The 16,468-nt window shown below is 45.7% G+C and overlaps 9 protein-coding genes across 9 annotated transcripts; 6 read left to right on the top strand and 3 right to left on the bottom strand.

Moving 5' to 3' along the window:
• Positions 1 to 1,465: 1,465 nt before the first annotated feature.
• On the top strand, positions 1,466 to 1,924 carry N7469_002031 (uncharacterized protein; the record flags this gene model as incomplete). The annotated part of the gene is made up of 3 exons (XM_056640951.1): positions 1,466 to 1,583; positions 1,636 to 1,748; positions 1,808 to 1,924. 3 exons carry the CDS (start codon positions 1,466 to 1,468, stop codon positions 1,922 to 1,924), a joined length of 348 nt encoding a protein of 115 aa, XP_056503445.1.
• Positions 1,925 to 2,537: 613 nt separating this feature from the next.
• Positions 2,538 to 2,973, bottom strand: N7469_002030 (uncharacterized protein; the record flags this gene model as incomplete). The annotated part of the gene is made up of 3 exons (XM_056640950.1): positions 2,538 to 2,631; positions 2,701 to 2,856; positions 2,927 to 2,973. The coding sequence occupies 3 exons, from the start codon at positions 2,971 to 2,973 to the stop codon at positions 2,538 to 2,540; spliced, it is 297 nt and encodes a 98-aa protein (XP_056503444.1).
• A 1,373-nt stretch (positions 2,974 to 4,346) lies between these two features.
• N7469_002029 (F0F1 ATP synthase subunit alpha) lies at positions 4,347 to 6,005 on the bottom strand (the record flags this gene model as incomplete). Its single annotated transcript, XM_056640949.1, has 1 exon — positions 4,347 to 6,005. One exon carries the CDS (start codon positions 6,003 to 6,005, stop codon positions 4,347 to 4,349), a length of 1,659 nt encoding a protein of 552 aa, XP_056503443.1.
• A 397-nt stretch (positions 6,006 to 6,402) lies between these two features.
• On the top strand, positions 6,403 to 8,505 carry N7469_002028 (H(+)-transporting V1 sector ATPase subunit A; the record flags this gene model as incomplete). The annotated part of the gene is made up of 5 exons (XM_056640948.1): positions 6,403 to 6,537; positions 6,591 to 6,675; positions 6,738 to 7,405; positions 7,462 to 8,358; positions 8,410 to 8,505. Coding segments are annotated over 5 exons (1,881 nt in total), but the record flags the coding sequence as incomplete, so codon positions are not given.
• Positions 8,506 to 8,971: 466 nt separating this feature from the next.
• N7469_002027 (SBDS family protein) lies at positions 8,972 to 9,587 on the bottom strand (the record flags this gene model as incomplete). Its single annotated transcript, XM_056640947.1, has 3 exons — positions 8,972 to 9,028; positions 9,158 to 9,281; positions 9,424 to 9,587. The coding sequence occupies 3 exons, from the start codon at positions 9,585 to 9,587 to the stop codon at positions 8,972 to 8,974; spliced, it is 345 nt and encodes a 114-aa protein (XP_056503441.1).
• Positions 9,588 to 10,479: 892 nt separating this feature from the next.
• N7469_002026 (uncharacterized protein) lies at positions 10,480 to 10,879 on the top strand (the record flags this gene model as incomplete). Its single annotated transcript, XM_056640946.1, has 2 exons — positions 10,480 to 10,615; positions 10,704 to 10,879. 2 exons carry the CDS (start codon positions 10,480 to 10,482, stop codon positions 10,877 to 10,879), a joined length of 312 nt encoding a protein of 103 aa, XP_056503440.1.
• Positions 10,880 to 11,416: 537 nt separating this feature from the next.
• On the top strand, positions 11,417 to 12,672 carry N7469_002025 (VTA1 family vacuolar protein sorting-associated protein; the record flags this gene model as incomplete). The annotated part of the gene is made up of 4 exons (XM_056640945.1): positions 11,417 to 11,519; positions 11,599 to 11,699; positions 11,783 to 11,910; positions 11,967 to 12,672. 4 exons carry the CDS (start codon positions 11,417 to 11,419, stop codon positions 12,670 to 12,672), a joined length of 1,038 nt encoding a protein of 345 aa, XP_056503439.1.
• Positions 12,673 to 13,322: 650 nt separating this feature from the next.
• N7469_002024 (glycoside hydrolase family 3 protein) lies at positions 13,323 to 13,784 on the top strand (the record flags this gene model as incomplete). The annotated part of the gene is made up of 1 exon (XM_056640944.1): positions 13,323 to 13,784. One exon carries the CDS (start codon positions 13,323 to 13,325, stop codon positions 13,782 to 13,784), a length of 462 nt encoding a protein of 153 aa, XP_056503438.1.
• Positions 13,785 to 13,930: 146 nt separating this feature from the next.
• Positions 13,931 to 14,227, top strand: N7469_002023 (uncharacterized protein; the record flags this gene model as incomplete). Its single annotated transcript, XM_056640943.1, has 1 exon — positions 13,931 to 14,227. One exon carries the CDS (start codon positions 13,931 to 13,933, stop codon positions 14,225 to 14,227), a length of 297 nt encoding a protein of 98 aa, XP_056503437.1.
• Positions 14,228 to 16,468: the final 2,241 nt, after the last annotated feature.

Here is a 16,468-nt window from a genome sequence, read left to right as displayed (position 1 = left end):
CTCTTCCAAGTAGATTTTACTCTGCTTATCAGGGTTGCACGTTTCGGGTTCTCTTGATCGTCTAGTTCCAATATCGTAGTGTAGGTTGTATTCATGGGCTCGAGATCAATGAGCATTCCAAGTCTGCAGAAAATATTGTGATTATAGACTGTAAATTCCACTCCTGGCCAGGAATGGAGAGATGCCTGCACCTGCAGGGAGCTAACTTCGCTTGGATCAGCAGAACTTGGAAATGGGCTTCCTATTGACAGTGTGAAGATCGCACGCCATTTTACAGAAAAGTCAGACATGAATGATAGTCGCGTCAATCATGCGTGATTAAGGCATAGGCATAGTCGCTAAAGTGTGGTTTTTTTCTTGACAAATGGAAACTTCGCCAAATTTTGCCTATCGAGACCAACGTTTCCAAGCTACAACTCAAATGTTAAAAATCACGAGATGTTGTGGCTCTAAAGCGCGTATTGATGTTGCTTCCCTTGAGGATGGGGTTCTCACGCAAGACGAGCTCCAGAGTATTCTCCACGCAACGTTTTACTCGGTTTCCCATATCCCAGGAGAGCAACTCGACGCACGTTGCTTTCAATACCCTCGTAGTTTTTAGCGCCGTTGGTGACCCACAAGGCGGGAGCAAGTCGGCGAACTTGGCAAGTGGGTACTCACTCACACTGGCACCACCCGTTAACTAAGCCTCAAATGGTTAAGTCGTAGTTAAATACGTTGGGGGTCAGAAAGAACTTCGCACATTTTGACCTTTTAATCATCATGTTCTTTCTTATTCTGTCTAAATTTCTTCCTTATTTCCAATATTGGGTTGTCTTTGGAATATCAGAAGCATTTGCCGGCTCTCGGAGATATGTTCAGTTTTGAGCTACCAGTCCCAATGAAATTACAATTTACTCCGAGATCTGATGCTACTTGTCACCATTGAATGTGGCAGAAAACGGATATGCTCTTTTGAAAAGGCACCGGCGCTGGTTCTATCTGGGAATACTTTGAATTTGTCCTGAAGAGTTCCCGTCGGCGCGACCGCACGGATTGTGATGCAACGCGAAGATTAGTCGAGATATTGTCTGTCCCTTGGCCCCTCCATAACTGAATGCCAAAGAACTCTGGTTTCGCACGTCTACCGATCAAAGGACAATAACTTGTAAGTGTATTCTGACCAGGCGCGTCACCAGTGCGACCCAAACGTGCTGATTCCAGGCCATATGAGCCGTTCTCTCAATATCCCACCACTTGACCCGAGTATGATGTCATATGGCATCACGGAAAATGACTGTCACTAACATAGAAAGAGAGATAGATGTCTTTTACGAGTCTCCGGAAGTTTCAGTCAACCCATGATTTATAATTTCAAAATTTTAACATTTTCCATTCAAAGTGTCGATGCCTAACAAGCCCCATATCTCCCATTAAATTCCTGTTCAATGAACTTGTGGCTCTCTGATTTTCCACCTCTACCAGCATGTCTTCCTTCGCCTCTATTCGGGTCTTATCTCGCCAAGTCATCTGTTCCAGCTTCGCCCTCCCTTCATCTACATTTTGCACCTCAGCAGCGCGAGGTTCGAGCAAGAATAATAGACGTCAGTATACAAGGTATAGCTATCTGCGATTACTATTACTAATCTTTCGCAGATCGTGAAGACCTCCCCAGTCACTATGAATACTGCAAGCAAGAGGCCCTCATGGACACCAAGGATGGGAAGCGAAAGTGGAACTCCGAGCTGGCAAGTACCAGCGAGCAGAATGTGAGAATTCCCTCTCCAACCTCGCGATATATATCAAAGCTAATATGTTATTCAATTAGGTGAGAGCGGATCGGGGTGAATTTGATGGTGAACATCCTAGTTTCGATGCCATGCAGCAAAAGATCAAACAATTGGCTCATAATAAGACTAATAAGGTATCTGGAAATAAGCAATGAGCGAGGACCGAATAGTTGGACTTTTTGGTTGTGATTGACTGCACTTGAGATTTCAATCAAAAGGGTTCCTGGCGCATCTCGCTCACGATTAACTTGGAGGGATCGGGGATCTTAACTGTGAAAACATGGAAGACAAATGTCCAACATACATTTCGCAACTAAAGTGTTCCTTTTGTCGTCAAAATCGCCGAAGAATGTCTGCGGCAAAACCTGACGTCTGGGTGAGCTAATCATGACATCCCCAGTACAGACAAGATTGCACAGACAGTATCCGGAATAGTGTACACTTGGCCGAAACATCTATTCGCTACTAGCCGTATTTTACGGCATACCCTCCGTTTTCGCCTACCGATAGCGTAGAACTTGATAAGGCTGAGAGAAGACGCATCTTATATTAAACTGTCGCTAATTTTGATTATCGGTCAAGTTAAAGATGGGACGCAGTTGTTGACGCGTCATGTAAGCTGGGACGCACGGTGTGGCGCCATTAGAGCCTCGAAAGACATAAAGACCAAGGCCATCAATGAAACTTCTCCCATTATACATTTTGACCGCAGTAATACCGTTAAATATATCCGTATTAGCTGACACTCCTACTCTTGAAATGGCATAATCAATATTCCTCAGGAGTTTCACCACCCATCCGAATCAATTCGTCATATGCCTTCTTCTTGTTCATGTTGGCTATACCAGGACTATTTTGGGCTCTTTAAGCAAGCTAGCATTGTTAGCGATATCACATCATTGTAGCAGCTTTATTTGATCTCAGCACTGACGCTTCAGGTTCAGCAGGGACTTTTCTCAAGTCTTTGTTTTGATCACCTCCAGTATCATCTATCTTTTTGCAGTATTGGTCACGGCCAATGTCTTGATCAAGCTGTACTTTATCAGGTCCCTTCACCTCGTCTGAGGAATTTGAGTTGTTCAGTGTCCTATATTGCAAATACTGTAATTAGCGCTGTCCATGGACCCTTAGCGTTAGTTGCCAGGTAGACCACTAACGACTTATAACCTCTCATAGCATCCAGGTTCTCTTCGGTTTTGGACATGTCAGGTTTCTGAGCACAATGACTGTTCATCAATTGAGTTCTCATATATTATTGACTGATAATAGTGAGAAATCTGTAAATCAAATGTGGAACGTCTTTTATACATTTGATATATTTACACAACTAGCGTGCCGTGTTCGTCACGCATCCGTCATCTTCCATCCTTGGCCAGATGACGTAATCCATCACTGAAAGAAGGAAATTAATTGATTCTGGTTTACGCCGAATAGTAGCATATCCTTATCCACTAATTCCGAGGAAATCCAATTGACATAAATTGGATTCAAGGACTATATACAAGGTTTCCGAAGTTGAAAAGTTTCGAGGAATTATACCTCCCAACTATGTTTCTTAAACAACTGAAACAACTAACCCGTTAACTTGGATAGTTAACCTAAGCAGCACTGGTAATCATGAATACCTGGCAGGGAGAGTTAATTGCTCATAGGCGCTGAATTATGCCTCCAATACCTATTTAAAACTAGCTATAGGCCTTTTGGAATCAAGGTACCGCATTCCCCATCTATTAAGCAGCAAATCCTACTGATAACATTGGTACTAGCTGTAGTCGGATTTCTGATGGTGCTGTAACATGCTCTCTTCGATGTTGAGAATGGAGGGGTTTGGGCGATTGCACTTTGATATAGGTTATGTTGATCTGACCAACCATATCGCTCCTATTTTGTGTGCGCTGCAGCTGATGAGATAGATAGGTCCACCAAGAAGAACTCCATGGTCTTGTCGATATCGCTTTTCAAGAACCCTACATCTGCGTTCGCAGACGGCATTGTTGTGAATGGCCAAAATTATACGTGTATCAAAGCTGATCAACATTTTATATGTGGAAGGACAGTGAATTCAGAATTTCTGCCTTTTATTTTAGTGCTGTGTACTAATCAGATATAGAGTGAGGGCAGGTGTTTCTTGTGCTAAAATCGACAAGTTGATCATTGTAGCTTACTACGACGAGAGAAACCAGCCCCCGGAGAAGTCACTCTGGCTGTTGAGAAAATAGCAGACAAGTTTAGAGAGCTAGGGTACTAGGTGCTGATTTATACAATTTACCTTACCCAAGGAAAAACAATCAGCTTCAGAACGAGATTTAGTGGGCGGAAGAACACAGCAGATTTTTAAAACCAAGTAAAGTGGCTTCGAATGTCATTTGATGTAAATCTCAGAGTATCTCAGAGGACTTCATGCCCCAGGCTCATTCCACAAAAGTTTGGTGACAATTTGAGGCGGAAAAACAGGAGTTAGTTAACCCCATGCTACGCCGTTTCACGTGTAAGTATCGTAAATGGAAATGTGCGTGGAACCAAAGATCGAATGAAAAATTATGCGGTGGAGATTTACACACCAGAAACAACTGCCTGTTAGAAAGTTTTGTTGAAGTCGATGATGACTTGCTTGATCTGAGCTTCCAGGCCTTTGCTAAGTATGCCTTCATCTTGGATCCTGGAAAGTATCTCTGGCTTATTACTTTTGAAGTGGGCTAGGAGCTCAGCTTCCCAGTGCATAATCCTGTTAACAGGTATATAGTCAAGAAGGCCATTTATACCAGCGTAGATCAAGGGTACCATCTCATTGACAGCCATAGGAGCGTACTGCTTCTGCTTCAAAAGCTCTGTTAGACGCTCACCACGTCTAAGCGTTTGCTTGGTGGCGGCATCCAAATCCGAACCCAGTTGAGCAAAGGCAGCAACTTCACGATATTGGGCCAAGAAGAGCTTGAGGGAACCGGCGACCTGCTTCATAGATTTCAGCTGCGCGGCAGAGCCAACACGAGACACGGACAACCCAACATTAACCGCAGGACGGATGCCCTTGAAGAAGAGTTCAGTTTCCAAAAATATCTGCCCATCTGTGATGGAGATCACGTTGGTGGGGATGTATGCAGAAACGTCACCGCCCTGTGTCTCGACGATAGGGAGTGCAGTGAGAGAACCGCCGCCATGCTTATTATTCAATTTTGCTGCGCGCTCCAAGAGACGAGAATGAAGGTAGAAGACGTCTCCAGGGAAAGCCTCCCGTCCAGGGGGCCGACGAAGCAACAGCGACATCTGACGGTAGGCAACTGCATGCTTTGACAAATCATCATAGATGATAATGGCATGTCTACCGTTGTCTCGGAACCACTCCCCAATAGCACAACCAGCGAAGGGCGCAAGGTATTGAAGGGGAGCAGCTTCTGAGGCTGTAGCTACAACAATTATCGAATATTTCATGGCATCATTTTCCTCCAGGGTTTTGACAAGCCGGACCACCGTTGAGCGCTTCTGGCCGATAGCAACGTAAATACAGTACAGCTTATCAGTCTCGGTGTCGGAACCATTCCATCTTCTCTGGTTTAGTATAGTGTCCAGAGCGATTGCCGTCTTCCCGGTTTGACGATCCCCGATGATCAGCTCACGCTGACCGCGGCCAATCGGTACCATGGCGTCAATTGCTTTTAGACCAGTCTGGACAGGTTGGTCGACGGAATGGCGAGGTAGAATACCAGGGGCCTTGAGCTGAGCTCGGCGCTTCTCGGTGGTTTTGATGGTCCCTTTTCCATCGATGGGATTTCCGAGCGCGTCAACCACTCGACCGAGCATCTCAGGACCAACAGGAATATCAACAATCTCGCCAGTTCGCTTGACAATCTCGCCCTGCTTAACGAGGCGATCCGAACCAAAAAGTACGATACCGACACGAGCAGCTTCCAGGTTCATGCACATACCCTTCACACCGGAGGCAAATTCGACAAGCTCTTCAGCTTGAATGTTAGTCAATCCATGCGCGCGAATGATGCCGTCACTGACAGACAATACTCGGCCTGTCTCGGGAATGTCAGATATTTCCTTAATGTCACGTATTCTCTGCTGAAGCGTCGAAGAGACTTCAGTGGATGGTTTGGCGTTAGTAGCGTACGGACAAAGCTGCTTGTGAGAAGATATTATATCTACTGTTAAGCGGTCGAAGCGTTTGTCGACCCTAGCGGCGCAAGGAACATTGATGGAGCGACTCAATAGCCGCCATGTGTGTTTAAACATGCCTAGGTAAATTTTCTAACGTAAAGAGTCCGATCGTCAGGAAAATCTAGAAGATAGTTTCAAGGTAACGACTAGACTCATGATGTAACTAGTCGCATTGAGTCCGCGGGAGCGGTGTGGGTGGGTGGCACAGCCGCGCAGGTAATGGTTTCGCGCAACATCATCATTCGTAACCTTCTGTATAATTGGCAGCGCCTGACCGCAGTCAAGTTGCAATGATTAATTTCATGATTCTTAATTCGGTTCCATTCCATACCGGTATATAAGCAGGCCACAAGCAACGAAACGCCCTTAAGTTGCCGCCAAGTGGATGTCTTGATATTCTCCGACACATATTCGACCTCATTTTTACAAGTATTCACATAATATTGTACTTTACGGACCACAACTTCCAGTACTTGAGAAAACATATGCGATGGCGTCGATGGTTAAACAGTTGTACAAGGAAAATGGCCAACCCGGTTCAGTATTCTCTATTTCAGGACCTATTATCATTGCAGAGAATATGCGAGGCAGCTGTATGTACGAGCTTGTAAGTGGTTATGAGTCAAACATGCGAAGGATTTTCCTCTAACTTTCCTACAGTGTCGAGTAGGGCACGACTCGTTAGTAGGAGAAATTATTAAAATAGAGCACGATAAAGTTACCATACAGATATACGAGGAAACAAGTACGTGTTTATCCGTTTGTTATTCACTTTCCGCTGCTGACGTCCTATGGCCGGACCGGCAGGTGGTGTAGCAGTTGGTGACCCTGTAACCGGCACAGGAGAGCCTCTGACTGTCGAACTTGGGCCTGGACTGATGGGAATTATTTACGACGGGACCCAAAGGCCCTTGGAAGCTATTTCATGCCTGACAAAAAGTATTTTTATCCCACGTGGGATTGACATTCCTGCACTTAACCGCGAAAAGGCTTGGGACTTCAAGCCGGGAACATTCAAAGTTGGGGATCATATCACTGGCGGTGATATCTGGGGAAGTGTGTTCGAGAATAATCTACTTGCTGACCACAAGATTATGCTCCCTCCGCGCGCAAGGGGAAGGATCACACGAATAGCGGAGGCAGGTAGCTACACGGTTATCGAGAGGCTTTTGGCAATCGAATTCGATGGCAACGAAACAGAGTATAGCATGATGCATGTTTGGCCGGTACACGTTCCTCGACCCGTCACGGAAAAATTGTGCTGCGATTCCCCTTTGCTCACGGGGCAGAGAGTCATCGATGCTCTCTTCCCATGCGCACAGGGTGGCACAGTATGTATCCCTGGTGCATTCGGCAGTGGCAAGACAGTCATCAGCCAAAGCATTTCCAAATTCTCAAACAGTGATGTAATTGTCTATGTTGGATGTGGCGAGCGCGGTAACGAAATGGCAGAGGTCTTGAAGGAGTTTCCACGGGTATGTTAAGGATACCGTACCGGACCTCGAGAATTATATTCTAATCCGAATCCTAGCTGTCCATAAACATGGATGGCAAGATGGAGTCTGTAATGAGACGAACTTGCCTGGTAGCTAACACCTCCAATATGCCTGTCGCCGCCCGCGAGGCTTCAATTTATACCGGTATTACGATCTCGGAGTATTTCCGCGATCAGGGCAAAAATGTAACGCTAATTGCGGATTCTACCTCTCGCTGGGCCGAAGCTTTACGTGAGATTTCTGGTCGCCTTGGGGAAATGCCTGCAGACCAAGGGTTCCCTGCCTACCTAGGTTCCAAGTTGGCTTCGTTCTATGAACGTGCAGGGCGAGCTCTGGTTCTCGGCAGTGCGAAAAGGATGGGTAGCATCAGTATTGTTGGTTCAGTGAGCCCTCCCGGTGGGGATTTTTCAGACCCCGTCACTAGCTGTACCCTTGGCATTGTGCAGGTGTTTTGGGGTTTAGACAAAAAGCTTGCGCAGAGGAAACATTTTCCTTCTATCAACATCTCCTTATCTTACAGCAAATATTCAGCAGTCTTAGAGGCGTATTATGAGAAGCACCGCCCTGGGTTCCCACAACTAAGAGACAAGGTGATGAAGCTTCTATCGAACTCTGAAGCTTTGAAACAGCTCGTCCAACTGGTCGGCAAGGCCGTACTTAATGACCACGACAAAATTACGCTTGATGTGGCTTCAATGGTTGAAGAAGATTTTCTACAGCAGAACGGCTATAGTGATTATGACCAATTTTGCCCTCTCTGGAAAACCGAGTATATGATGAAGGCTTTCATGCTTTTTTATGATGAGAGCCAATGGGTCATTTCTCAAGGCCATAAATGGGTAAAAGTCCAAGAATCTACCACGTCTACCTCGACGGCACTGCGGAATATGAAATTTGAAATACCCGATGATGAAGCTACGGTGACAACAAAGGTGAGAAATTAGGCCCAGTACGGTCTTTAATCTAATTTGACCCTTTAACAGTACAAAGATATCCTGCGCACAATTTCTGAAAGATTTGCGTCTTTCCTAACGAGCGAAGTTGACGCTGAGGAACGAGCACAACCTTCCATATGCTAAGATGCCAAGTATGTTACAAGTCAGCCAATTCTTTCTCTTCTTCTCTTCTTCTCTTCTTCTCTTCTTCTCTTCTTCTCTTCTTCTCTTCTTCTCTTCTTATATCCGGTCTTTATCAGGTAAAATTGTTAAACTAAAGTCCGCTTCACTTAAGAAACAGAAGCCTCTGGGATCCAGACCAGCTTAATTTCACTACATGGGAAGGCTGGGGGGGGGGGGAATTTGTTGATTATTGGCTACTAGGACGAAGCACTGATGCACTCTAATCAGTGATGATTTAGATGCAGTTGAAATTTAATTCGGCATTACGGGCCAGGATAACCAATCTCAAATCCATGGTCTCAAAATATGCGAAGATACGATTATGCTGCTGGCGTGGTTACTGAATTGGCCGTGGTAGATTGCCAACGACAGTCTTGATGGTAAGAGGAAATAAGGGACTTCTCAGCGATCTGTCTTCACTTGACATCTAATGAATGCCTCGTGATCCTTGTGATTCGTTCCTGACTCCTTGTCGTTCAGAGGCCTGCATGTAGTAGAATAATTAGAATTCGTCTTAAAGAAAATGGCTTTGTTTTGAGATCCTGTGTAATATGGGATAATGGCTGCTCTGACAGGTTCCTGAGATCAGGCGAAGAGAGAGATTGGTACGCACGGTACCCTCCTGAAGTTCTCCTTTCTCCAAGATATGGAAGATAACCTCCCAATCATTCGATGTCCCGAACTCATGCTCAAGAGTAGCTCTGCTGGCTTCATTATGCATCCCTTGAGGTCCATGTCTAGTTAAGTTGCAAGGTATCGTTAGCAGGTAGCTTTGCGCCAGTAAGGTTCTGTTGCCGACAAGGCCCAAATGTATTGACTGCACCAGTATACATTCTTTGACATCGAGCACAATACGAGGATTCAAAAGCGGGGACCCACTGATGCGAAGAGTATATCTTCCACACATCCATCACCTGCTCAAGCGGGATTGAATGATCTGTCTTCCATTTCTGCGCGGTGACTATATCCGCAACAAATATGACGAAGCCCGCAGTCTGGCCCTGATAGAAAACCTTGGACTGCCTTGTATTTGCTCCGACCATTGTGGTTGAACATTTGTATTCCCTGACACCAATAAAAGCTGTGAGAGTGAGATAAAGTACGTAAAACAGATAACGGAAGATGATTTGCGGGCGCAAAAGATTAATAAATATCTTCCCGGGGGAAGGGGGCAAATTATGAAGTATTGAAAATGTCAGGTAAGCCCCCGTCATGATGATGCGACCATTTTCCATTCATAAAATGCAGAGTCTGAATAACGACGAAGCTATCTCGAACTACAAGCGGGATTTATTTCCAGGTATGAACATGGAATGGCTCCACAAGCATAAATTGATTTTCGAGTGCTGGGATATGCCCTCAATAAAACATTGGTTACACAGAACGAAACAATAGCTAGCTAATCAGTAGACAAAAATTTCAGCTAGATACAGGATCCTACGAAACTATTAACTCCGCGTCAAATCCTTTCCTCATCTTCTCCAATATTTCCCGCATCTCCTGTTCTCTTCCTTCCAAACATCGAATGGACGCACTTTCACACCATTTCACGTAAATACCAGAAATTTCTAGATAAATTGGCGAGGCTTTTATGTTGCATTACTTAAAACATCACTCTATAGCCTACCCATGACAGGCAGTTTGCTTAATTGCCGTGACAGACGGTTCAGTGATAGGCTGTACTGTGTCTCTGATACTTTCTCTGAAATCTTATCTGTACCCGAGACGTCATATGGTTAGCTCACCCAGAGATACAAGACTTGAGCTTTGCCACCGCAATGCTACTGCTATTTCAAAGACAAGGACTCGTTGATTTCAAATTGGTGCTGAATTTCTACTTTCCACATTACCACAATGCAGATCCTGAAGCAAGCGAGACTCACACGAGGCCCGCCAACAAGCCTGTTGTTGATAAGTCGCTGCGGCCAAGACAATATGGTTCGCACTACAAGATCAATTATCTTCCTTAAACACGAGTCCAAGGATTCGGCAACCAACACAAAAGATCATGAAATCGATAACAAAAGGCCATCAAAAGCCGATCCAAACCAGGCAGATTCGAACAGTAAAGGTCAATATAGTGACCATAGCTCTGCTCTCTTGTTATCATAAACCTTATGCAATTCGGATTGATAGCTGACAGATATATAATTGTATAGAACTGCCCGAGTCGTCCTCCGCAGCTCATGAAACCAAAAGTCATGATAAATACCACAGCCTCAAAATGCACCGTGAAGGGCCTAATACTGAGAGTGGCGAATTGGACTCTAAATCAAAATCGAAAGGAGTCAAGGATCATAATAAAGCCATGAGTAATCGTTATGATAAGCGCTAAATTTGTTTAATTCACCACGATGTTTCTCTTGATTTTACTTGTATTATCAGTCCTTATGTCATGAACGAAGCTTGCTTTCCTGAACCGCCAGGATGGAGGGCGTCCGCATTATTAAGATTAGAACATTTGGATGGTGTCTACTGGCTTGGCGCCATCGACGATGCCTAGTGTTTCGAGGCCAATGTGTTTGATTATTGGCATCCATCCAGTCTTCAAGAGTGGTAGTTTGTTCATATGAGTCTACGATGCATTGATTTACCATTCATGATGAGCAATGAGGACACATAGCCTCATGGACAAGGTGTGTTGGACGTGCTGCCTGGAAATTCTGTCGTTCACCATTACTATAGGTACAAATTTGACCCTGATTCACGAATATTGTGTACCAGTGTGGCAGACTAATAAGATGTAAACTCGGGCTCCTGAAGATTGGAGCTGACCTCCGCAGACGGTCATGTCATCGCTATCATGGCGTTACCATAACGATCGGGCGCCTATCTTGGGTCCCATTCGTTCTTCCTCTACCACACCTCTGACATGGCGAACATTATTCCAGCGGGGTTGAGATACACTGACATTGGCCTCTTTGCCATGCGAGCAGCCCAGATCGAGAAGACCAAGCCCGTGATTGCGTACTGGTGTGAGTCTCTACCGCCCCCCAAATTTGCCTGCGATGTCGCAATGGACGGTTGGAGCCTACTAAATCACCAATATCGCAGGTAATTTTCACATCGTGAATCAGATCATCGGACGGGGTCTTCATAATTCCAACGATGAAACTAAAATCTACACCACCAACCTGGTGGATAAGCTGGAGCAGGTTCGTCAAATCCCCTTACTTGTCCTTGCCTTCTCTTGACATGGCCGGCAACGATGGTGACTGACAACTATGCTGTGAAATAGTTCAAAAGCGAGCATTCTGGCGATGAATTAGTGGTGGATAGCGTCGCGGCGAGTGCACTGGTCGAGCACTTTGGGTTGGAGGTCTTTGGTCGCGCTGAGGCTGCTATGAACGCTAATAAGGCCACGAAGTGAGCTCTCAACTGTCCCTGTGGCTACTAAGATGCCTCTTTCTCTGACTTGATAGGCAAACCGCAGATACATTCCAGGCGGCGGCTCTATATCTCGAATTATGTCAAATCTGGGGGCCTCTAGACCCGGAGATTGCCGAGAGGATCAAGTTCGCAAAGTATCATGCAGTCCGAATTGTGAAGGCGATCAAGAATGGTGAAGATCCCAATACGACGAATCCCGAGCCAGAAGACGAAGGACAAGGATCGGTAGTGGAACAGCCCCCTCGAACCAGACCGCCGCCAAAGGAAATCCCGGAAGAATCCGACCATCTAAGTCTTGATGAGTCGCTTCAGCGGTCGCCTGCAACCTCGACTTCTAATATTCCTTCCGTACTCGGTAATGTCACTGGTTCCCTTACGCTAACAAAGGACATTGGCAACCCACAACCACGAGACTTGAAATTTTCCTCAACCCCGGGGACAACCGGGTGTTCTTCTTCGGTACCGAACTTACCAGACATACCCAGGGCCTCATCCTTTAGCATAGTCGATGCCTCGCACCCTTCCCAACCACGAGCCGCTAGTTCTTCAGTTGCCGTACCGGCGATTCATGTGCCCGCTGCACCACCAAGTGAACCACCACAGTCGGTCGACGACCAGTCTATTTCCTTGGCACAGAAACATGCTCACTGGGCGCTCTCTGCATTGACGTTCGATGATGTCGACACGGCCATAAAGGAGTTCAAGAACTCCCTGAGATACCTGGGTGCAGGGTGTTGATATTGCTCTTTTTACAATTCTAATTTTTGTTCCCGCATGAATATACTTATCTCAATTATATCAGTGACGTTGGTATTGGCTTTTATGCCCATGTGAATCGTCATATTGTTGAGTCTCTTCGGAATTCTCTATCCTTTCAAACTCTGATGGCACATCGGCCAGGGTCTACCTAGGATCCTGCCTATATCTCATGAATTGACGGCATCGATGCCATGCGATATCCCCAGCGTTCTATATGGGAAATGGGAAATACGTTCGCAGTGCGATATGTCCACAGCAACATCAGTACTCTATCGCTTTCCTATGGTGATTATGATCAACTCGCAACTCCCAGAATGTTTAGTCACAGTCAGGAGCGTGGCCTCAGATATACGCAGCAGATCTAGTCTATGAAGGACTTCTTGTCCTTCGTTTTATTTCGAACAAAATGGAACAATTGGAAGGTGTCCAGCCCTATAACGATCATAGTCCAGGATTGAGCACATCTACGAGAGCAGAATCATACTTTGGCGTGATAAGAGGAGGAGTCCTGAAGTGTCTTGCGCAATGCAGGTTTGTCGGGCATGGTGATCTCTCGGCTATGACCAGCGCTACCCAGCCTCGCCAAACCCCTAAAAAGACATTCCTTATAAGGCTGAGAGGTTCTTTCCATGATTACCAACCTTCGTGTTGGGATGGCCCTACAGGAAGACGATGATGCCATGCTAAAACGGGCTATGCAATCTGCTAAAGAGTCTGATATGGCTATCCTGGTTGTTGGTCATAACAAGGATTCCGAGGGAGAAGGGGGCGATAGACCGGATATGGATCTACCTGGTCGCTCTAACGAGCTCGTGTCCGCCGTTTGTGCTGCAAACCCTAACACGGTTGTTGTGGTACAAGCTGCTAGTGCTACTACAATGCCGTGGGTAGACCAAGCGCGCGCTTTGGTCTTAAGCTGGTACCAAGGACAGGATAATGGATATGCCTTGGCTCGAGTACTACTAAGAGCTTGCAATTTCTCTGGAAAGACTCCCATCACCTTTCCTAAGAATCTAGCCGATCATGGGTCTAGTACCTGGTTTCCTGGTGAAGCGGCAAATGACCATACTATGATCGGGGAGGGCGTCTGATGGGCTATCGGTGGTTTGATGAGAAACAGGTAGAGCCATTGTGGCCATTTGGTTTTAGTTTATCTTATACATCATTCACACTTTCCGATATCCACCTGACTGGAAAGTTGCTCTGTTCATCTGCCTCTGAATTGACGATTTGCACCATGGTTAACAATACAGGCCGACATGACGGACATGATGTTATTCAAGTCTATGTCTCACCCTCGGTTTCTATTCGCAAAGAAGGCCTTCAAAGCTATCCCAAAACCCTGGTCGGCTTCACTAAGGTGTGGGTACCCGCTCATAAATTGAGGGATGCAAAGATTGTTATCAAAAATGAAGAGTTCCGGTGGTATAGTGAGAGAGATGGCTCATGGTGTCTGGACAGAGGCAACTACAAATTATTTGTGGGCACTAGTATTCAGGAAACTACATCCCAACTGAATGTCGAAATAGCTTAGTACTTTTATGATATCCGAAACTCATTACAGTACGTAAATTTCTAGTGAAACAATTTCAAATTAGTCTACTAGGTTTGACATTGCCTCATCAGTATTTCTAGCAGTTATGATATTGTAAACCCACGATTTGCACAAAGCAGAACAGGAATTGTGCGGCTGCAATGCTCGCGGCCTACAACCTGCATGATAGCAAGAATATGAACTCACTTTCCAGCGTCAAAATACTAGTAGGATGATAATAGATACGTCCACTCAATCTTACTTTTGGTCTATCAGATCATGAGACGGTGACGGGCAGCAAACTTTGGAAAGAAAATGCTTATAGAATTCTGATTTTGATATTGTATAGGATGGTTAATTGAGGACACAGATTATCGTGCTGGCGAAGAAAATGTCTCAAGGAATTTTTGTGAACAACCCTTTATCAATGCATTTGTGTCCTCAAGTAATTTCTAAGCTGAAATGTACCTCCAGGTCATCTGGAAAATTGAATCTCTCGGTGAGCAGCTATGCTAGGCAAAACGCCAAGGCATACATTGTATCCGCGAGCAGATTTCACAGCCATTGAGGGCAAGCACAAGAAATTTGCTTATACGAAATTCTATCAATTGTAAATAATACAGTAAGAAAAGCAAGAGTGTAATCAATATAAACCCTATCCGGCACATTTTATAAACCCCCATCCAACCCGTTGAATTGTCCTTACCGCTGCGAACGTCGAGTCCGCAAGGTCTTCTGCTCTGACTCATCTAGCGTATGAGTTGGGTCATGTTTGATTTTTTATATCAGCTTCCATTTCAAATAACCTCCAGTCGGCGGAAAAGGTCTGCAAGATTACTGCGGACGTCTTCCATACAATTGCTCTGATCCGCCAATGAGCTTTCTGGGGACCTGGGCTCTTATTAGCTTGTTGTTCTCTATTTTGGAAATTTTCAACTAACTTCACCCGGATTTCTAACCTAGAAGTATCACTATTATTAGCAAAGGTCTTCTGTAGGGGCCACTAGTACTAACTCTCCGACACACTAAAGAACAAATGTGTTACTGTTCCTCGGCAGGCCAGACAGTGTTCCATAATGTCTCAACAGCCAGGTCGGTAGAGCTCCATTCTCCATGTCGCTAGGTGGGGCCGCTTGCTGCGGTGCAGGTTGATTATTGCTGCTCGAGTGAGTCGACAACTCTTCCTTGGTGGTGTCGCCGGAGAGAGACCTAGATGGGCTTCGGCTGTATTCGGACTTCGAGGATGATAAGGACAGTGTGCGCTGCAATCGACACCGGAAGTTCGGCATCTGCCAAGTGTGTGAGGTTTTTCGAATGGCTCCATTTGTCGTTTTCCTAATCACCCAAAGACACTGCGTAGTATATATGCCGTGCTTGGGAAATAGGAGATGAGGCATTTATTAAATAATGGATGGAGGGAAGAGACTTTGCATGTCTGCAAATAGACCTGACAAGCAATTGTTCATGGGGGAAAACCGCCGTCGCCTTGAGCCAACACGAGACATATCTGGTTTCACACTGGGGATAAAAGTGAAAGAAGCGGACGAAGAACCCGTTTGACAACAGAATCAACGGGTCTTCGACAGGATAACGTTGACGTACACTCATTTCAGTTGCCAATGGGCATTCAGTTTGCTCCAATACGTGGTTCGTAGGAGCCTGCTCTAAGTTGATCGCTTTCCTCACCGGGACTCAATGCTGTTTATATACAAACAGTGGGTGAAAGGTGGGCACCACGAGCGGACTCGCCAGTCTAGACTTGGAAGGCCATAGCTGATACCAGGCCACCAACCCTGGGCGTATCTTCGAAAAAGAGACCTAGCGGTCACAGCGGGCCGGCCATAGTCGATCCAATCTAGCAGGGACCCAGCATGCAGTAAGGGAAGAATAGATGCATGTCCAGAGGTGAGGGCACGCATCGAGACAGCTACGACAGCCTAATCTGCCAATACAAGACCAAGGCTATAGCCAATCACCCTACGGGAGAGTCAGTGTTTTCTGGCTTGCCAGCTAAGTTGAAAGCCGTCTCACCTGGTCAACAACGTTGATGGGGCCAATTATTTGTCAGGCCTAGGTTCATGAATTTGTATCGTGTCCTCACCCTTAATTGAACCCTCCAGTTTCTTACTTCGACTTGTAGATCACCAATTATGACGTATGAGCAACCTAAGCACTTCGGAGTATTTGAAGTGATATGACGATTTCCTGCCTATTTTGGACGAGAGTTTATAGGGGGTTGGA

This window comes from Penicillium citrinum, assembly GCF_028827155.1.
Source record: "Penicillium citrinum strain IBT 23319 chromosome Unknown utg000002l:1.0-3833315.0:1.0-3834789.0, whole genome shotgun sequence".
Taxonomy (NCBI): domain Eukaryota; kingdom Fungi; phylum Ascomycota; class Eurotiomycetes; order Eurotiales; family Aspergillaceae; genus Penicillium; species Penicillium citrinum.
The sequence above is the reverse complement of the archived record's forward strand: the minus strand, read 5'-3'. Positions and strand labels throughout refer to the sequence as shown.